The following is a 24111-nucleotide window of genomic DNA, read 5'->3' as shown; positions in this document are numbered from 1 at the left end:
TTTCTAATAACTAATCTAAACCTCCCGTCTTTCAGCTTAAAACTGTACCCCCTCATCCATTTCTGCACCCTCTGATAAAGAGACACCCCACCCAGGTTTCATGTAACCCCCTCAGACACTGGAAGGCTGCTATAAGGTCTTCCCAGAGACTTCTCTTCTGATCTATCCTTTGTTGGGAGTGCTGTTCTACAACTTTTCTTCTGGTCTGGCTCTGAAATACTGGAGTTCTCACAGCTTTGTCTTCTCTATTCTTTGAATTTGTCTTTGAATATTCCAGCTCTTCTCTACCTTCCTCCTCTTCTACTCTACATGAAGAGTTTATCAGCTCTTCATTTCAGCTGGTGTAACCATGTGTCTCCTTTCATCAAGTCCTACTCGATGTCCCAAAGCAATTCTGCAATTTAAGTGCTCATCTCCAGAAGCAAACACTCGCTGCTTCGCAGACGTCAGCTGCAAACCAATGTAATTCCCTGTCTTATGATATCTATAAACTCAAAGGCTTGCTGATGTCTGTGAATCCAGCTTTTCCAACATGTATATGAGTAGTTACATTGAACCTGTAGATCAAGACACTCCAGTCATCTCAAAGAAAGGTCTATTTCATGATCAAATTTTACAGGATTTAAACAATAAAAGCACTTGGTTTGTATTTTTCAAAAACACATACGACTGTCTTGCTCATAGGAGCATCTTAAAACAAAACTTTAAAGTCCTTCCTATCTACTCAAAGAACTAGTTAACTTCCTGAAACACTCAGACTTCTTCATTTAGGCAACTTCTATTCACAAAAAAAAAAAAAAGAAGTCCTAAATACTCGTCTCAACTGATTTAAATTCACCAGAGTTTTCACAAAATAAGTAGGATTTTGAAGTAATTTTCATTTATTTGAGTTACATAATTGGGTGGCTTGTAGGAGCTTAATGAAACAAACACAAGACAGATCCGTGGCTGATCTCAAACATTTGCTGGCATCAACTTCTAGTAGTTTTCTTCCTTGACATTACAAATTCATTTTACTGGCATTCAACATCTACTGCTGCTGAATAAAGGCAAACATCAGCTAAATCTACAGTAATAAATTATATTATTATCTAGCCAAAAGTAAAAAAATAAATAGGTAGATGCAAATCTGCAATTTATGAGTTAAGCAGCACAAAATGTCAGTGCAGTCCACTACTCCTAGAATTCCACATAAACAGACCACTTAAAATGGCATTTTTAATTACAACAAATCTAAAGGCTCAGTACAATGGTTTTCACGTTTAAGCACAGAGCTCTATTTAACAGACAAGAGACACTATCCATTACTCTAATCATTTATACAGAAAGAAAGTGCTTTACAAAAAAGTGCTGAACCAGCAGAGAGGGCTGCTGGCTATACATTTTTCTCCAGTTGATAGTTTGGATAAAATACTTCTAAATTAATTATGAAATACTGTTTCAAGAAGTGTACAACTATTTAGTTATAGCAGCTGATTTAATCATACTATCATAGAATCTCTAGGTTGGAAAAGACCTTTGAGATCATCAAGTCCAACCATACCTGTCCACTACTAAACAAAAAGAAAAAGCTGGTGAAGGGGCTGGAGAACAGGCCTTATGAGGAGTGGCTGAAGTGGCTGAGAGAGCTGGGGGTGTTTAGCCTGGAGAAGAGGAGGCTGAGGGGAGACCTCATTGCTCTCTACAACTACCTGAAAGGAGGTTGTGGAGAGGAGGGAGCTGGCCTCTTCTCCCAAGTGACAGGGGACAGGACAAGAGTGAATGGCCTCAAGCTCCACCAGGGGAGGTTTAGGCTGGACATTAGGAAAAAATTTTTCACAGAAAGGGTCATTGGTCCCTGGCAGAGGCTGCCCAGGGAGGTGATTGAGTCACCTTCCCTGGAGGTGTTTAAGGCACGGGTGGACAAGGTGCTAAGGGACATGGTTTAGTGTTTGATAGGAATGGTTGGACTCAATGATCCGGTGGGTCTCTTCCAACCTGGTTATTCTATGATTCTATATTGTCACCAAAGAAACCTGCTACAGGCGACACTCCCAGCTTGCACGCAACAAGCCCATCACTTCTGCTTGACCATCACAAGCACCATGAAAAAATTAATCACCTCAATTTCTTACTTCATCTTGGCCATTTACTGCAGAGGAAAAGTAAAGTTGCCTAAATTAATGCATATTAAGGAATAAATACATTGAATGTTTTGCTTTGAGCAATCTGATCCAATGGAAGACGTCCCTGCCCACAGCAGGCGGGTTGGAACTGGATGGGCTATAAGGTTCCTTCCAACACAAGCCACTCTATGATTCTATGACTACATCTATGTTTAAAAGCTTACGTAGAAAGTAAGAAAAGTATAAAATTCCAAATATCAATTACAGTCTGAGGGCTAATGCCTGGTTGGAATTACACATGGATGTAGCAGGCAATGGTAAGCACCCCTCTGACATGAGAGAACAGGTAAGATCTTACAACGTCTTGGCTAAAATACACTAGATTTTAAAGAGTGTTCAGCACTGAATGCAAGGAAAATCAGTAATAAAAATAACCCACCAATGGTGCATTGCAAGCAGATCTAAAAGGAATAAGATCTGTCTGTTCTGCACACAGTAAAAGGAAGGAACAACCACAGTACTGAAAGTCAGCTACAGTTAGTTAACAAGATAATTAAACAATTGTTTAATTATTAGCTCACTGGATAACAACAGCAGAGAAAATGAAGCTGCTTCGGTTTCAGCACAAGCTTGGACCACAAAAGAAGAATCTGGGCTGTTACTCCACTAAGCAAGATGATAATACTACATGTTTCTTCTTAAGCAACAAAATCTGGAGTAAAGCCAGAACAGATATGCCTATATGTAGTACTGTGACCTCTTATTTTACTTTCTACACCTTCAGAGGAGTTTAGCCAATTAAAACACTATCTACCATAGTTTAAAGCATAAGGAAATCCTAAAGGAAGGGAGATTTTCTGTACATATCAATTTAAAGTAATTCTATCCTAATGAAACCAGTATTAAGTAATAACAACATAACAATAATACAAAACATAATGATAATAACGGACTAATTCCTCAATTATGCAATGACTTAAAAAGAATAACTGGAAATTTTTGTAGGGGATGCAACAAAACAAGTGAGAGCAAAATCCGCAGCCAGCTCCTATTTGTGCAGCAGAATTAGAAATTTAAGAATTTAAGAACCAGATCTAAAAGCAGTAAGCTATGTCTGTTCTGCACACCGTAAAATGAAGGAACAACTGTAGTACAGGTTGTTCATTTTCTGTATCTCTTCAGAAATACAAAACCAGATTTGAAAGAAAGGGATGGTAAAATTTTACCGCGCTCTGAAAACAATTTCAATCCCTTAAAGATCCATTTTTTAAATCAGTTAGAGAGAAGAAAATCATTAATTTTGTCCCATGAATTTCTGACTTGGCACTGTAATCTTGCACAGCATGGGCCACGTTAGCCACACTAACAAGATGAATAATTGAACTTTCAGTCCAGAAGAATACACTCTATTGTTTACTTCAAAATTGCCATTTTCATCATCCTTGAAAAACACCTGCAGATATTAAAGATTATCATTAAGGAAAAAGCACTTTTTGATTCACACAACACCACCCAGTGAAATGTTAAAAAAAATTAGTCTTGTGCTTCAATGGCCACTACACATTTTATTCTAAATTAATCCAGAATCCACAGGAAATAGAGGAAATCTCAAAATGGTAAACAATACTATATTAAAATCAAATACAGCTATAGATCACTTTCAGCCCTTATTACGGATATTAAAAATTTATTATGCTATCAAAAATCAAACATTCTCTTTTTGTTACTTTTCCGAGAAATGATTACTTGCCGGTTTTTATATCTTTATTAAAAGTCTCCAAGTTAAATAATCTGATGGATCTGTGGTGATCAAAGAAAAAATCATTCAAAACTAAGGAACTAACTTCTTTATTAAACCAACCCAAATCAAAATATGTCCTGTTTCAAAGTCCACTATCAGGAAAATCATTTTCTCCTCTTCTCTGTAAAATGCAGAAAAAAACCTAAAGAGATATTAGTCTTTAAAAGTTGGAAATTATCCTTAAATATTAACTTCATATAAGAAGACAAGAAAGACGAGTCAGAGCTCTTTATGAGGGATTGTAGGGGTAAGACAAGGGGCTAAAAGAGGGGAGATTTAGATGCTGAAAAACTTTTTAAGCTGAAAGAGGGGAGATTTAGATAAGATATCAGGATGTTTTCTTGTGAGGGTGGTGAGGCACTGGCACAGGTTGAGCAGAGAAGTTGTTATTGTCCCATTCCTGGAGGTGTTCAAGGCCAGGTTGGATGGAGCTCTAAGCAACCTGATCCAGGGAATTGGAAGCAGATGATCTTTAAGATCCCTTCCAACCCAAACCATTCCATAACTCTACGATTTTAAGACATAAAACAAACATTCCAGCATAAAAAAAAAAAACCATAGCTGTGTGGTTTCTTACAATGCTGGTTGGTTGGGTTTTTTTTAATGTTAATTTTATCCAGCTTCCTTCATCTTCCACAATACCCCCTTGACTCAAAAAACTCACACTGATTAAGAGTAAAACGTGTTTACAGTGGAAACTGTTCATTGGGTTTCTTGCTTAGTTTGACACAGGCGAGTTTGTTAATGCATTCTGACATACTGCATAACATTCAAAAATGTTTTGAACAACACAGTTTAGACCACAATGTAATATTAATGAGTGAATAATATTTCTGAGTACCGAGTTTCAATATTTAATGAGTGCACGCAGAAAGTGCGATGGAAAGCTGGGGTTGAAAATCACTGTAGCTGACAAGGGATTTCAAAAGATGCGAGAGACACCAGGAAAACAACTTAAACCTGAACTGAGGTTCGAGAAGTGTGAAATGGATATTTCTCCTCCTCTATTTCTAGGAACTGATTATTCACCTGACTGAAAGTCAGACAAATTATCTAAAGTTCGTCTGCCTTTGCAAAACTAGAACTGATATACACACAAGCTATCTGAAAGGCAATGTATTTTTCTTTACCAAAGTCTCTAAATGGAAACACACAAAAGTTCTTCTAAACTGAAGGAATTTCTAAGCCCTATTTACGCATTATTGTAGAATCATAAAATGGTTTGGGTCAGAAGGGACCTTAAAGATCATCCAGTTCCAATGGGCAGGGACACCTTCCACTGGATCAGGTTATTCCAAGCCTCATCCAACCTCGTCTTAAACACCTCCAGGGATGTGGCAGACACAACTTCTCTGGGCAACCTGTGCCAATGCTCACCAGCCTCACAGTAAAGAACTTCTTCCTAACATCTCATCTAAATCTCCCCTCTTTCAGCTTTAAACAGTTCCGCGACCTCCTATTACTGAACTTCCTGAGAGAGCCCCTCATAGAATCACTAAGGTTGGAAAAGGCCTTTAAGATCATCAAATCCAACCATCAGCTCAACCTCACCGTACTAAATCACATCCCAAAGTGCCATGTGTACACATATTTTTGAACACCTCCAGGCATGGGAATTCCATCACTTCCCTGAGAAGGCATCCTCAGCTCTCCTGTTGTTTCTGACACTTCCATACCCCGTAATGATAACAAAGAAGGCAAAGTATCACATGGTTTGCTTTCATAGAATCATAGAACAACCAGGTTGGAAGAGACCCACCGGATCATCGAGTCCAACCATTCCTATCAATCACTAAACCATGTCCCTCAGCACCTCATCCACCCATCCCTTAAACACCTCCAGGGAAGGTGAATCAACCCCCTCCCTGGGTAGCCTGTTCCAGTGCCCAATGACACTTTCTGTGAAAAATTTTTTCCTAATGTTCAGCCTAAACCTCCCCTGGTGGAGCTTGAGGCCATTTCCTCTTGTTCTGTCCCCTGTCACTTGGGAGAAGAGGCCAGCACCCTCCTTGCTCTCTTTCTTTGGGCTGCATTCTGCAATCCAGCCCAAGAAAACGCTGAATTTATTACAAATTATCACTTACTGAAACTTTTCTTTCCATTCTCGCAGCTATCCCCCACTGCAAACACTGTGCTTCTCAAATCACCCGGAACAGTAAGGTCTAAGCAGTTAACATCCAATTGAACGTATTCCTTCATTTCTTCTTCCAGCTGCCTTCTAGCCTCAGCTTACCATCTGTCAACTGAAAGGTCTCCACTAATGGCCATATCATTTTATGTTATCAAAAGACCACAGATATCATTTCAAAACTTGTAATTACGTACAGCTCTTCCATTTAACACCACCTGAACAGACAGCATGCTAATCTACTTTGAGATGGACACTGACATTGTAACACTTCAGGCTTGAGGACGAATGGCTGGAAAGCTGCCCAGCAGAAAAGGACCTGGGGGTGTTGGTCAACAGCAGCTGAACACGAGCCAGCAGCAGCTCATGTGGTCATGAAGGCCAACAGCATCCTGGCTTGGATCAAAAATGATGCGAGCAGCAGCAGCAGAGAAGGGATTGTCCCCCTGTACGCAACATTGGTGAGGCTGCACCTCGAATCCTGGGTTCAGTTTTGGGCCCGTCCTTCACTACAAGAAAAACATCGAGGGGCTGGAGTGTGTACAAAGAAGGGCAATGGAGATGGTGAAGGGGCTGGAGAATAAGTCTTGCGAGGAGCAGCTGAAGGACCTGGGGTTGGTTAGTCTGAAGAAAAGGAGGCTGAGGGGAGACCTTATTGCTCTCTACAACTATCTAAAAGGAGGGTTTAGTGACCTTATTGCTCTCTACAACTATCTAAAAGGAGGGTTTAGTGAGGTGGGCGTTGGTCTCTTCTCCCAACTAACAAAGGATAGGACAAGAGGAAATGGCCGCAAGTTCTGCCAGAGGAGGTTTAGATTGGATATTAGGTAAAAATTCATTTACCGCACTGGAAGAGGCTGCCAAGGGAAGAGGTGGAGACCCCATCGCTGGAGGTGTTAAATACACATGTAGATGTGTCACTTCAGGACATGGTTTAGTAGGCACGGTGGGTCTGGGTTGACAATTGGACTGGATAATCTTGGAAGTCTTTTCCAACTGTAATGATCCTATGATTCTTGTCAGTCCAATGGCTGCTCATAACTTCTAGGGGACAGGAGTTGACTTTCTTCATTAAAGATGCTTAGGCTGACGGGTGTGAAGAGGAAGGAGGCTGAGTAGGTAGGAAGGAAGGTTGTTTGAGGGGATTTTGTAATTAAACTTCATAAAGCCACTGTTTCTTAAATATGTGCATATAGATCAGTATTACAGAAAGACAAAATAGATGAATGAATTTCTACCTTTATGCCAGAGGCACGTAAGAACCTGAGTCGGAACAGTAAAACTGTTTTACATAATTTGTATGTGTATTTAGTGAAGGCTTTTCCCAATACCCACATTGCTCCACTTGCAATAACTTTCAAACTTAATATCACTCCTCTCAGGACCTGCAAAGGCAGTTTTGACATTATAACGACATTAATTATCCATTAAAATGAATGGGCAGTTAAAAAAAAAAAAATCATAATAATAATAACAATAACTTGTGTTTCTCCGCTATGTCTACTCATTTGCTACTTTTCAAAATGAAACAGCTCAGCAGTTTGAAAGCAAAGTTTTCTTTGCAGTCACCGGGGGGACATAGTTTTCCTACTTGAATATCAAGCTACGAAGCAGTATTGTTTTTGTTGATGCTCTCTCCAAAAAAAAACTCAGTGGCTTCAAGTCATTCTCCCATCTCTCCAAGAAATAAACTTACCAAGATGAAGTTTGGTATCCCACTTGTCAGTTAAGACGCTAAGTTTTAAAATCAAAGTGAAAAATAATGCTTTCAAAATTGGGTTTATAAAGGTGAATTATAGCACTGCTTTCTTCTATTTCTACTTCCCGTCTTCAAGATTCATCTCCATATCCACTGAGAACCAGACACAACGGTATAAATGGAGGCTCAGACCAGTAACAGAAATCTTGGAAAGTAACTCCAAGAGTAACTAAAAGTTCAGCCTTCCAGTAATTATAGGGGCTACAAGAAAGCTGGAGAAGGGCTCTTTATCAAGAGGCACAGGGATTGGATGAAGTGGATTGGTTTTGAGCTGAAAGAGGCGAGATTGAGATGAGATCTTAGGAAGAAATGTTTTCCTGCGGGTGTGGTGAGGCACTGGCACAGGTTGGCCAGAGAAGTCATGGCTGCCCCATCCCTGGAGGTCTTGAAAGCCAGGCTGGATGGAACTTTGAGCACCCTGATGCAGTGGGAGGTGTCCCTGCCCATGGGAGGGGTTTGGAACTGGATGATCTTTAAGGTCTCTTCCAACCTAAACATTCTATGATTCTGTGATGGCTTTTACTAGCTCTGAGATTTTGCTGTGCTTTGAACATCTAATCTCTTGTGACAACTTAAGGATGAGAGGAAATGGCCTCAAGTTGTTCCAAAGGAGGTTTAGAGGATGTTAGGAAAAATTTCTTTACTGAAAGAGCAGTCAAACATTGGAAGAAGCTGCCCAGGGAAGTGGTGGAGTCACCATCCCTGCAGGTGTTTAAAAACACTTGTGGCCGTGGCATTTTGGGACATGGTTTCATAGGCAGGGTGGTAGTGTACTGATGGCTGGACTTGGTGATCTTAGAGGTCTTTTCCAACCTTAATCATTCTATGATTCTGTGATAACTTGGGTAACTTTTGTCTTGAAAGTCACATGAAAAATGCTTTCCTTGACTTGTATCGATGATAGATTTTCAAACATTCCCTGGTAATAAACTGATGGGGGTCTGTTCTACTTGACTAGCGGAGCTCCATGTCGTGTGGCATTCTATCCGTCATTAGCTGGATAAGTTATTGCAACCTTTGTAATTCAAAACATTCTCATCCGTTTGAGGAAAATCTAAACTCTAAATCAGGTTCAAAAATGTTCCCACATTGGTGCATGGATGTGCCTCTCAGTGGTAGGTTATTACAAAACCATCAGCTTCTTCACATTTTACTTGTTGTTGCTACGCTTTGGGGAGGGTCCCTGTATAACTGCAATTCACTTTATGGTTTAATTGATATCTGATGCATCCAAGTGCTTCCCCCAACCTTGTTTTGTCATATCTCAGCAGTCCATTGCATACATGACAGGCTCTTAGTAAACTTCGTGGAGTAGACAGCTTTTGCAGAAGAGAATTCACCAGTGAAAATGGAAAGCGAAAGAAGAATGAAGAAAAGTATTGGAGAAGAACCCTTTGGGAAACTACACACCAAAAACGTTATATTAAAATCAATACCAGGGCTTGACCTTTTTGTGCTCCTGTATATTTTAAAGCTTACTATCGATTTCTGTTTTAATAACATGATTATTCTAGTTTACTGGCATAGATCTAGAGAACATAAGGAAACATAAAATGATTGATTTATTTATAATTTTCCCTCTGTATCTTACTGAGGTAGATTTATGAAGAGCATATTCATGTATCTTACTTAGTTCATTAATGCAGTAAATGTAGTGAAAACGTTCTTTGAAGTAGAATTTTTTTCTTCCTAAATGTTTATATTTTCCCAGATAATTGGCTGTGTTAAATTGGGAGACTGGCTTTTTTTGCAGTGTTCTTCTCAGGGGGGACAAAAAGCTACTTAGTTTGAAAATAGTTATAATCTGGTCTTCTGCCACAGGGACTTCACGATGGTGTTTAGAATGAAGTGTGAAAGCACTCAGGAGGTTCTACTCTACAGCTGACAGTCAGATAGGAAGGTGGAAATAATTCCATGAAGCATTAAAAGTTATTCTCATTGTCTTGATCTCTGGTAAGTCAAGAATAACAGTTTTAGAATCATCTGGCATGAGTGACCATATTGTTTTAAAAAACCTGCTAAAGACATTGCCCAATGGACAGTCACATTTAGGAACGTAAAAAATTGATACGGCAGAGTTGGAATCATAGAACGGTTTGCATTGCAAAGAACCATAAAGCTCATCTAGTTCCAACCCTCTCCCATGGGCAGAGACACCTCCCAGTGCATCAGGTTGCTCAAAGCCTCATCCAACCTGGCTTCAGCACCTCCAGGGATGGAGCAGGCAGAGCTTCCCTGGACAACCTGTGCCAGTGCCTCACCATCCTCACAGGAGAACGTTTCTTCCTAAGATCTCATCTCAATCTCCCCTCTTTTAGCTTAAAACTGCCTCTCCCTCATCCTATCCCTGCACCCCCTAATAAAGAGCCCCTTCCCAGCTTTCCTGTAGTTCCTTTAAGTACTGGAAGCAGCTCTAAGGTCTCCCCAGAGCCTTCTCTTCTCCAGGCTAAACAAGTCCAACTCCCTCAGCCTTTCCTCGTATGCTCCAGTCCTCGGATCATCTTTGTAGTGTTCTCTGGAGTCACTCTAACAGATCCATTTCATTCCTTGCTGAGGACTCTAGAACTGAATGCAGGACTCCAGGTGTAGTCTCAAAGCACCAAAAATCTCACTTTCATCAAGCTTGTCTCCTTTGATCATCCCTCTCTGACAAGATTTCCACCAATAAGTGTTGCAGAGAGAGATTCAAGCACCATTTAAAAGTACAGTTGAGAGAAACTGGTTTTAGAGGGAAATTTCTTCATTTCACTCATCGTTCCTAGAGGAAAAAAAAATGAGTCGCAGCCTCTGGAGTGGAAAGGTACTTTTGAAATAAAGCTTCCTTGTCAGTACTGCAACATTTGTGTAGCCTATTGATAATTATTCTATCTTTGCTCATGCACCACTTTCCAGTTTCAGTGTATTCCACAAATGCTGGGAAGCTTTACTTCTTTTTAATGTGACATTCAATGTATCGGAAAAAAACCCACGGGTACTTATTTCAGAGAGCAAAGCTTTGATATTTTAAAGTGATAAACAGGAAGATAAGTAAAAAAAAATGCATATAAACTGGAAAGAAAAGCTAATGTGACATCTGATAAGGGTCTTCCATTTCTGAATGCGACGTATAAGGTTGCATGACTTTCTCCTTCCATATCTGAAGATGTATGGTTGGTAGAGAGAGGACTTGAGATACTAATTGAGTAAAATGGCAAAATAGGCTTTTCTACAGAGTAAAACGGATAAGGTGAGGCAGGGGTGAAGGTTCTTTGTTTAACAAACCAAATCAGACAGGTTTGTTGGGTATAACTGATTTTATAAAAACACACAAAGTAACAACTATTTCCTTTTAGTGTCCAGAAGGCCACTTCAGTTCTGGCATTGCTTCCACAGATTTGAGTTCCTGCTATTCCCTCTTTGCCAATGGAAACAGGTTTTTTCCACTCTCACAGCAGAATTTTCCTTTGTCTGGTCTTGTACCCAGCCGAAGATTGAGATGTGGATTTATTCCTCAACAGCTGTAATATTACTGAGGGCTGGAGGATTATAGGATAATAGTGATCTGCCACAGGAGAAGAGCGAATGAGGAGGGTCGAGGTGGGTCAAGACTCTCCCTTTGCAGGCAGGGGAAGAAGCCAAGATTAAGTGTGAAGACATTGTGGGTTTGAGCAGAGATTTACCTATAAAACAAGCACTGTGATCGGGTGAGCTGCTGGAATTGATGCCTCTATAGCGAACCAGCGGTGGAAAAGAGCATTGTGTTATAGAAGTGCAGGTCTCCTTTGGAATAGGATCGCATTGTCCTTTTTACATTTTAAAATCATAAAAGTTTAGCATGTGATCTTAGCTGTGAAATGCCAAGGAAGCATAAATGTATTCACAGTCTTGCTGCTTCTGAGGTTGAGGGTTTGGAAATACCAAGCTGTCTTAGAGGCTTGATTTACTTTCCTTATTGTTTTCTTGGAAGAAAACAGTACAGTTCGTAGCATTATAGAATGGTTTGGGTTGGAAGGAACCTTGAAGATCATCCAGTTACAACCCCCTGCCATGGGCAGGGACAATTCCCACTGGATCATGTTGCTCAAAGCCCCATCCAACCTGGTCTTGAAAACTTCCAGGAATGGGGCAGCCACAACTTCCCCAGGCAACCCGTGCCAGTGCCTCTCCACCCCCACAGGAAAACGTATCTTTCTAAGACCTCATCCCAACCTCTCCTCTTTCATCTTAAAACCGTTTCCCCTCATCCTATCCCTGCACTCCCTGATCAGGAGCCCCTCCTCAGCTTTCCTGTAGCCCCCTGTCAAGACTGGAAGGCTGCTTTAAGGTGTCCCTGGAGCCTCTCATCCTATCATCTGTCACTTGGGAGAAGAGACCAACACCCACCTTGCTACAATCTCCTTTCAGGAAGTTGTGGACTGTGATAAGGTCCCCCTTCAGTCTCCTTTTCTCTAGGCTGAGCAACCCCAAACAACCCCATACTTCAAAACACAACAGTTATATCTGGAAAACTCTCATAATTGATCAAGTTTTTTCTTAGCACTAACTCCCTGTACCATAATAGCACTTCTCTTTATTCTAACTGTGCATCCTGTGATCCCGTGTGCTCGTTTACTGCAGTCGCATCATCCCAGAATGCACCTACTGGTCCACTGAGTTGTGCAGATTGCTCTGCAGAACTCCATGAAGCAGATGCATCTTGCTGACCAGAAGCAGCTTCTCATCACTGAAGTTCATGAGGCATGACACCATCTGGTATACTTAGGGCCATCTCCGTGCTATCAGGAGAAACGCTTCCAATTACTTCAATAGGAGCAGCTATTTTAGACTGTCGCATCACCAACACCAACAAAATGATTAAAAGAGAGCTCAACAGCCGTAACAAGACATAGAGCAACGATGTATATTTGTAAGAAGATACCTAAGGAGGAAATACAATCCCTCAGCCACTCCCCATAACCCCTGGGCTCCAGACCCTTCCCCAGCTTTGTTGACCTTCTCTGGATGTGCTCCAGCCTCTCAATGTCCTTCTTGTACTGAGGCACCCAAAACTGGACACAGTATTCAAGGTGCAGCCTCACCAGGGCTGAGTACAGGGGGACAAATCCTTCCCTGACCCTGCTGGCCACACCAAGGTTGATCCAAATCAGGATGCTGATGGCCTTCTTGGCCACCTTGGCACTCTGCCGGCTCATGTACATCTGCTGTTGACCAGCACCTCCAGGTCCTTTTCCACCAGACAGCTTTCCAGCCACTCTTCCCCAAGCTTAGAGCACTCCCTGGCTTTGCTGTGATCCAAATGCAGGACCTGGCACTGGGCTTTGTTGCACCCCACACAGCTGGCCTTGGCCTATTGATCCAGCCTTTCCAGATCCCTCTGCAGGCCATTCCTACGCTCCAGCCCACGGATCTAGCCTGTCCAGGACCCTCTACAGAGCCTTCCTGCCCTAGAGCAGATCAACACCCCAAGACAACTTGGTGTCATCTGCAAACTGACTGAGGGAGCACTCAATTCCCCCATTCAGGTCATGGATAAAGACATTGATTCTGTTCCTTGTCCTTGTCTTCCAGCTCAGGGGCTGAGTAGCTGGAAAACAAGTGGTCTTACTACTAAAGACTGAGGCAAAGAAAGCGCTAAGTACCTCAGATTCTTCCTCATCTTTTCTGACTGTGTTTCCCCTCGCATTTTATTAAGCATGGAGATTCTCCTTAGTCCTCCTTTTGTTGCTAATATATTTATGGAAACATTTTTTACTGTCCTGTACTGTAGCCAGATTAAGATCTAGTTGAGCTTTGGCCATTCTAATTTTCTCCCTGCATAACCTCACAACACACCTGTAGTCTTCCTGAGTTACCTGCTCCATCTCCCAAAGATCAAACTCTTTTTTTTTTTCCCCGAGTTCCAGCCAAAACACTCTGTCAAGCCAGGTTGGTCTTATTCTCTGCCAGTTTATCTCCTGCCACATGGGGACAACCTGCTTCTGCACCCTTAAGACTTCATTCTTGAAGAATGTCCCACTTTCCTGTACTCCTCTGCCCTTCAAGGCTGTCTCCAAAGGGACACGACCAGCCAGGCCAAAGTCCACCATACAGAAGTCCAAGGCAGTAGTTTTGCTGAACACCTTCCTCACTTCTCCAAGAATCAAAAACTCTACCATTTCATGATCACTGTGCTCAAGACAACCTCCAACCATCACTTTACCCACAAGTCTTTCTCTGTTTCTGAACAAAAGGTCCAGCACGGACTTTCCCTCATTGGTTCCTTCACCATCTGTGTCAGGCAGTTCTCCTCCACACACTCCAGGAACCACCTACAATGTCTCCTCTCCGCTCCATTGCATTTCTGCAGACATCTGGTAGGCCGACGACCTCCACGACGAGGGCTGGTGATTGAGACTTGCCCCAGCTACTATTTCATCTGCCTTTTCATTCTGGTTGGCTGGTCTGTAATAGATTCCGACCACTCCTGTTTGGCCTTCTAACTGATTCTTACCTAAAACCACTCAACCACATCATCACCATCATGAAACTCTAGAGAGTCAAATGGAATTTTAAATTCTGAGGGCAAAATATCCAGTGAACATTCATCATTATTTCTGCAGAAATTTAAGTTCCTGAGGAACCTCCTAGTTCTTCTCATCTGAGTCACACATAATCAAAAGTTTACGCAAGCTTCATATTCTCAGCAAAGAGAATTCCACATTCAATTATACAAGAAAAGAGAGGATGAAGAAGCAGAAATAATATGAATGACCAGTGCGTAAGCCATTTAGGACATGTTCTAACGTGGAATCTAAATCACTACTTTATGTATAACTGTTCGAAGTCATTTTAAACAAGAACAGTGCAATTCATGCATTGTGAGTGCACTGACAGCATTCAAGTACAATTTGAAGAGTCACCCTTTAGCTCAAATCCCAGAAATAAGAACAGATCTTAACTTTCTACAGTACGAGTAGTCCATCTGCACTGGGTATGCATGTGTGAATAAATAAATTATATAGCAAGTTAAAATTAAAATTTCCTTGACAGTCTGAAATGAGTGAGATACATCTCATAATCAGATCAAAATGTGGTCGTACACTGCATACAAAAACAGCACTGAAATTAGCTAATAGACATTTGGAATGAGACACAACAAACAGTTGCAAGATTCAGACATTTATAAGTTTCAGTGTTGTTTCACTCAAAGATCGGAATCATAGAACCACTTGGTTGAAAAAGACTTTGGAGATCATCAAGTTTATATGCACCTGTCCACTACTAAACCAGATCCCTGAGCACCTCATCTCCCCATCTTTTCAACCACCTCCCTGGGAAGCCCCTGTCAGAGCCTGAGAACTCTTGCAGTGGAAAAGGTTTTCCTGATGTCCAATCTGAACCTGTTCTGGTGCAGCTTGAGACCATTTCCTCTCATCCTATCACCTGTCACCTGGGAGAAGAGACCAACATCCACCTCTCCACAACCTCCTTTCAGGGAGTTGTAGACAGTGATAAGGTCTCCCCTCAGCCTCCTTTTCTCCAGGCTAAACAACCCCAGGTCCCTCAGCCCCTCCTCATAAGACTTGTTCTCTAGCCTCCACACCAGCTTCGTTGCCCTTCTCTGGATGCATTCCAGCCCCTCAGTGTCCTTCTTGTAACATTTTTGAGAAGGGAATATAAACATACACTTGCAAAATACACCATCTATTATTAAAAAAAAAAAAATCTCATAAAATGAATGCAGAAATCTTTAATTTCATGTCACATACCATAGTCCAGTGTCTTAAAAGATGCTGTTATGTCCACCAACCACCTCACATCAAAACACGGTTCGAAAACAGTGGTTTAAGGTAAAATATGAGGAACAGTTTGTTTGTGGGTTTTGACAGATGGTCAACAAAGGAAGGTAGTGAGTTATCAAATTAAACTGTTAATGGATCACACTGCAAATCAAGCAGTTTTTAATACACGGACACCAGTTAAATTCAGTAATGACAGGCTTACAGCCCTACTGCACCTCTTCCAAGAAAAAAAGTAAGTAAATAAAATTACAAGTCCAACGCTCTGATTTGTTTTTCCTAAAGAAAAGTTCCAAATTTACATTCAGGCCTCTTTTCACTCATTTCCTTATCAAAGAGCCTCGCACTGGGCCTGAAAGAGACCCAGTGAGTCACAGGTCTGCGAGAGACACTCAGAGACACGAGACACCATCATGCTTCAATCTAACTAGCCTTAAATCATCTCCCCTGCCACGGGGGTTGCAACTGGATGATCTTTAAGGTCCCTTCCAACCCAAACCATTTTATGATTCTATGGAACTGCACCAGCACATTTGTACTTTGCATCATAACGTCAGTTATGAAACCCGCATTACGCTGCATTTTTCTTGGGCCACTATTGTCATGCGACTACTTCAAACTGCTCTCTGTTAACCATTTCTTTCCATTGATTGTTTTAAGCAGAATAACTGCTTAAATAAAAAATGCTTAAGAATAACTGGGAACTCAAGTTTTGTTCCATTTTCCAACACAGCATCAATGTTTATATTCCCTAAATCGCTCCGCACTGGGAAGACAGACAAGACATCAAGTACTTTATCTGAGCAATGTGCATCTAGCTCTTAAGTACGTACCTGCTTGATAACTGAAGTCCAGTGATGGAGAAAAAACATACTGACTCTATAAGTGAAGAGTGCACAGAAGACTGGCATAAAACGTTGTACAGAAGACTGTTTTTTTCATTTAAAAGCATGAATCCTGACTCGAAAAAGAACACTGTCATGGCCTTTCCTTGTGGAGTGACTGCTTTCTCAAGTGCAATCACAGAATCATGGAATCACCAGGTTGGAAGAGACCCATCGGATCATCGAGTCCAACCGTTCCCATCAAACACTAAACCATGTCCCTCAGCACCTCATCCACCCGTCCCTTAAACCCCTCCAGGGAAGGTGACTCAACCACCTCCCTGGGCAGCCTCTGCCAGTGCCCAGTGACCCTTTCTGTAAAGAATTTTTTCCTAATGTTCAGCCTAAACTTCCCCTGGTGGAGCTTGAGGCCATTCCTTCCCATCCTGTCCCCTGTCACTTGGGAGAATAGGCCAGCACCCTCCTCTCCACAACCTCCTTTCAGGTAGTTGTAGAGAGCAATGAGGTCTCTCCTCAGCCTCCTCTTCTCCAGGCTAAACACCCCCAGCTCTCTCAGCCGTTCCTCATAAGGCCTGTTCTCCAGCCCCTTCACCAGCTTTTTTGCTCTTCTCTGGACAGGAGGGGGGCATACGCTATCCTAAACAACATAAATATTTTCTTAAAGCAATCAGCAGAGCAGTGTCCACTTCGTTGTCAGAAAAGGATCTGGATTAGAACAGCTCCACATTTACTACAGCACTTACTGCATGTCTTTAAAACACAAACACAAACAAAAACCACTCTTCAGCCCATAAAGGCCTCACATAACAGCTAAGCAAACATCTGCATCTTTTAAAGTTGTTTTGTCCAACTTGAAAAGAGCTTCTACAACCCTGTTAAGATAGATTTTTTTACTGTGAAAAAGGAATAATAAAAAAATCCTTGCTTCTTCCTAAAAAGATCAAACCTAGAAAAGGATTAAAGCTGCTAACAAGAGCTGAGAGTCTTCGTTTTATTCTCTGTATTTTTATTTTAGCTTGATTTTAGAGTTTACATTTCAAAAGCACAAATTCTTCCACCTAATTTTAAGACAACTAAAAGATTTCACAGCATTCTTTTATCTTTCCACTAGTCCACAGCCAAAAAAAGGAAAGACTGCCAGCATTATTCCCTACAAAATATAAAATCAGGTATTTGACACGTCAGTCTGTTCCCTACCTTCCACAGGTACAACCCATGAAAACTGAATTAGAGAATATTTAATGAAAATTACTCAAAACTCATAGAATCATAGAATGGTTTGGTTTGGAAGGGACCTTAAAGATCACCTAGCTTCAACCACCCTGCCATGGGCAGCAATGCTTCCCACTAGACCAGGCTGCTCCAGGTCCCATCCAACCTGGCCTTGAACACCTCCAGGGATGGGGCAGCCACAGCTCCACTGGGCAACCTCTGCCAGAGCATCACCACCTTCATCGTGAACAATTTCTTCCTAATGTCTAATCTAAATCTTCATTTTTCCAACATAAAGCCATTCCCCCTCATCCTATCACTACAGGCCCTTGTAAAAAATCCCTCTCCAGCTTTCCTGTAGCCCCTTCAGGTACTGGAAGGCTGCTCTAAGGTCACCCCAGAGCCTTCTCTTCTCCAGGCTGAACAACCCCAACTCTCAGCCTGTTCTCATAGCAGAGGTGCTCCAGAAGTATCAAATGAGAAAATACTGAAGTGACATAACAAATATTTCCATACTGTAATCACATTTAGCTGAACTCTTGTGCCGTCAACACTAAGCTCAAATGTAATATAAGTTTTCCTGTTAAAGCCCAGTTCAGGAGTGGAAAGGTTGCACTGTAAAACATTGATTTCCTTTAATGCTGATCCAAAAAAAGGCCCGATTTTTTTTCCTGGGATGTTTATGTAGTCCTATCTGATTATAGAGTCTATCAACCTAACTCAATTAAAGAACAATATAATGAGGTGCGGGAAACAACTGATAGATATGCAGACAGTTTAAGTAGTACTAATTACATTCTAATTATTTAAATCCATCATAATGAGCCTTTCTTCCCATTCCCAGAATGGAGGATAACATGTAGGTTAATATTTACATTCAGTGCCTCATATTCTCTATTCACTGAAAGAAAGCACGAATTAAAGCACTAGTCCCTCAAGATCTTATAGCGACTTTCCACCTGAAAGGAGCCTACAAGAAAGCTGGGGAGGTACTGTTCATAAAGGCTTGCAGTGATAAGAAAAAGGGGAAGAGGTATAAACTGGAGAGGAGCAGATTTAGATTAGACATTACGAAGAATTTCTTCACTATGAGTGTGGTTAGACACTGGAACAGGTTGCCCAGGGAAGCTGTGGCTGCCCCATCCCTGGAGGTGTTCAATGCCAGGTTGGATGGGGCCTTCGGTGACCTGATATGGTGGGATGTCCCTGCCCATGGCAGGGAGGTTGGTACTAGATGATCTTTAAGGTCCCTTCCAGACCTAACTATTCCATGATTTTGTGATTCTGTGATAAGGTTGAGTTCTGTAAGACTCTACCCAGCATTTCACAGTAACTACAGTCTCTGAAAAAACACGTGTGGGAAAGTAGTATTTCCATAGACAGAAAGGATCTCAAAAGCATTTCCTACTCATGAACTGTGTTAATACAGCACTTTGTCTCTTCAATGCCCTGTGCTGTACTATTACAGCAGCTCTGAACCTAACTACAGCTCACAGAAATATCTAGAATTGACAGGAATAACAAGAATTACCATCCCTACTGCTGTTAAAATTTACCTTTTGATTAAACAGAGGGGTTAAGGAACTCACCTCCACATCGCTCTCAAGCTACTGCTATCTCTGTACTGCAAAGTGAGTATTTGGACTCAAGAGAAATCAATGAAAGCTGAGCTTAAAAGACTACAAAAAATAGTCAGGCTTAGAAGGTCAAAAGGGATTTAGATCACCATTTTATATCAGCTCTTACAAAGAAATTGCAGTTCATTTGTTGTTTTAACATGTATTTAGTTTCCAAACTTGCTGTATCACCCAAAGGTCTTACCTCTCATTTTGTCTGGGGCAGAAAATTCAGCTGTTTATGGTAAGCAGATAAATACCACTAATGAAAGCATTAAGTACACGGTCGTTTTAAATACTGTTATTAACAAACCAACCTTCTCTTCTGAGCTTCAGAGTCTCTCCTGGCTCGTTCTAACGCCAGTTCTTCAGCTATTCTTTTCTTTAGTTCTTCATCATTAGCTACAATTAAAAGAAAATTAAATGAAACGTTAACAGAATACAACATATTCCTAATTACAGCAACAACTGCATAAAGCAGAGCTCTATTTTACTTTCTTTTTCCTATAAAGCAATTGGAGTGCTTTCTTGTGGCTTAAACACCTTTCATGCTTTAGCATATAACACTAGAAAGCCTTCAAAAATTAGGCTTATTAAATCATTTCTTAATTAGTGAAATCTGGAACATACAATATATGTTAAATTAAACGCATTTTTCTTAAGCAATGTGCCTTTATAAAGTAAATCTGAGGGCAGGTGGGATGGATGGGACTGAGACCCATCTTTATTCATATGGAAACAAGAAAAACACCTTCCCATGTAATGAATCAAGTATTTATCAAGTTTTACCCAACAAAGCACTTGCAACATCCTAGATATCCATACTTACTGTTTCTACTCTTAGAAAAAGGTTTTGACTCAAATTCTCCTCATTTTGTTTAAACAAGGAGACATAGAAAGAATATTTTCTTCACTCAAATCAATTAGTTGAAAGCCTGGTTAAGAATGGAAAAAGCAACTTCTTCAAGTATTTTTCTGTGGAAAAGTATGAAAGCAACTAATCTACAGGCTTGAAAAACACCTATAAGATTACCAAAAACCTATTCAACAAGGTTTTGAAATACATTACAGGTCCATTCCCAACTTTTTGATAGCCAAGGGCTCAGTCATGAAAGCCACTACACTGCTAATGTTCACTATTAACCACCTCCACAACAGGAGTTATTTGCTGTTACTTCCTTTAATAGAAGTTGTGGCAATGAAACAAGTTTCAATAAATTGGCAGAAGAAGTCAAAACAAAAAGGTTGTTTCAACCCACAGCTTTGGAGATGCCTTTGTATGTTTTATCTCTATCCATACATGGGAGGAATTAAAGAACAAAAAGAAAATACCCAGTCATAGAACCATGGAATCATTAAGGGTGGAAAAGACCTCCAAGATCAAGTCCAACTGTCAGCCCAACACCATCATGCCTACTAAGCCATGTCCCATCGTGCCACTCTTTTAACACCTCCAGGAATGTGGACTCCACCAGTTTCCTGGGCTGCTTCTTCCAATGCTTCACCATTCTTTTGGTAAAGAAATGTTTCCTAATATCCAATCTACACCTCCCCTAGTGCAACTTGAGGCCATTTCCCCTTATCCTATCACTTGTTTCTTGGGAGAAGAGACTAATGTCCACCTCACTAGAAACTCCTTCCAGGGAGCTGTAGAGAGCGATGAGGTCTCCTCTCAACCTCTTCTTCTCTGGACTGAACAATCCCAATTTTCTCAGCTGATTCTCGTAACACTTGTGCTCCAGACCCTTCATTAGCTGTGTTTCCCTTCTCCAGACACTTTCCAGCCCCTCTATGTCTTTCTTGGACTGAGGAGCTCAAAACTGAACCAAGGGTTCTAGGCGTGGCCTCACCAGGACCAAGTACAGGGGGTGGTATTTGGGTTGCATTTGCATTAAATATTTATGCGTACAGGCAGCATTCAACAACCGCTGGCAGTCAGAAACTTGGGGAGATGCTGGGGCAGAGGTGGAAAAGCCATCAGCCTCCTCTTTCAAAGCAAGGTAACCGTTTGCCCTGGAAGTGGAACATCCAGAATTCAGATCCTCCTAAGATCATAGAATGGTTTGAGTTGGCAGGGACCTTAAAGATCACCCAGTTCCAATCCCTCTGCCATAGTCAGGGAGACCTTCCACTGAAACAGGTTGCTCAAAGCCTCCTTGAGTCCACACATCATATCTACTCCAGTGAATTGCTCTCACCATGGAGCTACCATCTAATTTAAGCAGATATATCCTCTTCTTTTTTTTTTTTTTGACAAATAAAGCTAAAGAAAACGTGCCTTAGAGGACGCCTAGTGATTAAAAGACAAAACTAGTACATCCTCTGATTCCAGTACCCCCTTTGTGGAACCAGTTATTTGTTTCACAAGAGGCAGCAATTAGATTTTTAACAACAGAGACACACAAAAAATGCCAGTGACAAACAGCTGCCTATCTCAGTGAGCTCTTCTCCAGGAATTTGCTTCATCTGCAACAATTGTCCAACATCATTAGCTTACGTTCCCATTATAGGTAATAGCGTTCAGTCTGCAATTCCTCTCATTCTAAACCAGACTTTTAAAACAGTGAATTTTATGAATGAATGGAGCAATTTCATCGACTATACGGGAGTCTTGGCCAACTAATTCAGTTACAACCATCTTAAGCAAAGCAGAACGAATCGATATCCATCCTGCCAGATGCAGAAAATGCTTTGATGGCAGAAGCAGAGTTGTGTTTTGGAAAACATGGGCTGGAGACACGTGTGAATGCCATATATTAACATAAATGAAACTTATACATGATCCCCCTTTAAGTACCTGAAGGCTCTGAAGAGACTTTATAGAAGCCTTCCAGTATGAAAGGGGCTACAGGAAAGCTGGAGAGGGGCTCTTCATCAGGGAGCACAAGGATGGGATGAGGGGGAACAGTTTTAAGCTGAAAGAAGGGAGATTTAGATGAGATCTTAAGACGAAACGTTTTTATGTAAGGGTGGTGAGGCACTGACCCAGGTTGCCCAGAGAAGCGCTGCCTGCCCCATCCCTGGAGGTGTTCAAGGCCAGGCTGGAAGGGGCTTGGAGCAACCTGATGCAGTTGGAGGTCCCTGCCCATGGGAGGAGTTTGGAACTGGATGATCTTTAATGGTCCCTTCCAACCCAAACCATTCTATGATTCTACGATTTTAAAATTCAGAGGCAGTTATAAATCTTGTAACTGTCACAAGGATTGGATGAAAAAGCAAAACCCTGTTTTAGTTGCACCATCCCTACCGACAGTTGGCAGCATCCCACTGTTTTCTCCTCTGATGCTATGAGGAGACTCTCCATTTGAGAAGATACTGAATTGTTACAGTACACCTGTACCTTTCCAAATTAAATCAGCTCATCACAGTTAACTGTGTGGTCAGAAGAGGGAAAAAGTTCCGCAAAATACCAGGCAACCGTAAGGATCCTATTTCTGTATTCCATCACACATTTATCTCGTCACACCTGAGCAAGCATCACGAACCAAAACAAGAGAGGTTAAGGTTCTGCATTTGTGCATTTAGAAATTATTAAGCTGTCATAAAAAGAAAGAATTTATTTCACATCACAGCAACCGTACTCACAGAATAATCTGAAAACCCATGATTGGGAGTTTCTTACTGCAGTCCTGCTCAATGTGAGAATACACAAAATGTTGTATAAGTTTACTGTTCAATGGCACCTACATCATGAATTTTATCATTCTGGTGTGCAAAACTGAGTACAAGAACTCTTAACAAACCACAGAGCAGCTTTAAGTCGTAATGAGGAAAGATTCAGGCATCAGCAATAAAGACATTTGACCTCAACAATCAATAAGGTTGCCCATCGATCAGCTCAATACTAATAGGGAATAAAAGTGAAGCTATAGATCATTCACTAGAATTATTGTAAGATATAATTGGGTAGCTCCCAAATGGGAACTTTATGATGTTTCGGTAACAAATTGCAGTTCTACAAGTAGGAGGGATTTGTTCTGGGGGAAGAAGCATTTAAAAAGAGAAAAGTTAATTTATTAGAAAAAGCATCAGGGGGAAAAAAGAAAGGAACTGAGTCTAGAGAGAAGCAAAAACAACTCTCTATGATGGCAGTTGCTGCCCAGACTTATGGGGCATTAAAAACAGACAGCTGACCATTAAACTACTGGGGGATAGTAGAACCTGGTGGGTGTAAAGCTGCTAAAATAAGCCTGATCGCCAGTTGGATGAGGCTTTGAACAACCTGCTCCAGAAGAAAGGTGTCTCTGCCCATGGCAGAGGGCTTGGAAATGGATGATCTTTAAGGTCCCTTCCAACCCAAACCACTCTGTGATTCAGTGATAAATATGCAGCAGTGCCCCAAAATTATGCTACCACCCCCCACCCCCTTTAGTATTTCAAGTTCTTCAGGACACTGAAATCAATGTCAACATCATAGTAGGTGCATCCTAGAGCAGACTAATTTGGAAGATTTTCAGGCAAGTACATTGAGGAAGGTCAAACTTGCATCCCAGTGCTTTCTTATGCTCCTAAAGGAGTGGAAAATGAACGTATCCCCAGCATTTCCCAAGTCTGAATGTGCTAACGCACAGCTCACATCACACGACAGTTTAGACAGATGGTCAGTAATGAGAACTTCACTCAAAAAGCCATAGTCCTACAGCCAGAAATAACTCTTTTCTGTCCTCTTAGCATGTGAAGAGTGGATGCTGATAGGTGTCTGACAAGCAGTATTCTCTCCAGGGTAATGGGAATGGAGTGCCACCAGCTGCATGACCAACGGGCTCATTTTCATGCTCAGATCTAGCAGCAGGTTGCATAATTCTTAAGAGAGTGACCAAACTGCTCCACGTCACAACATCACAGGCACAGAACATCTCTCCGGGATAAAACCCACAGAGCTCTTGCC

At 41.4% G+C, this 24111-nt stretch overlaps 1 protein-coding gene across 2 annotated transcripts in view; it reads right to left on the bottom strand.

The window, feature by feature from the left end:
- The window catches only part of CHCHD3 (coiled-coil-helix-coiled-coil-helix domain containing 3), a 179027-nt gene that overhangs the window by 127486 nt on the left and 27430 nt on the right, over positions 1-24111 (bottom strand). For both annotated transcript variants that reach the window (XM_069865723.1, XM_069865804.1), the window contains exon 3: positions 19541-19625. In XM_069865723.1, the coding sequence (XP_069721824.1) occupies positions 19541-19625 (85 nt within the window). The remainder of the gene's footprint in view (positions 1-19540; positions 19626-24111) is intronic.

The sequence above is a fragment of the Phaenicophaeus curvirostris genome, chromosome 1, assembly GCF_032191515.1.
Source record: "Phaenicophaeus curvirostris isolate KB17595 chromosome 1, BPBGC_Pcur_1.0, whole genome shotgun sequence".
NCBI classification, from domain to species: Eukaryota; Metazoa; Chordata; class Aves; order Cuculiformes; family Cuculidae; genus Phaenicophaeus; species Phaenicophaeus curvirostris.
Note: the sequence above shows the minus strand (reverse complement) of the source record. Positions and strands in the feature narration are given on the sequence as shown.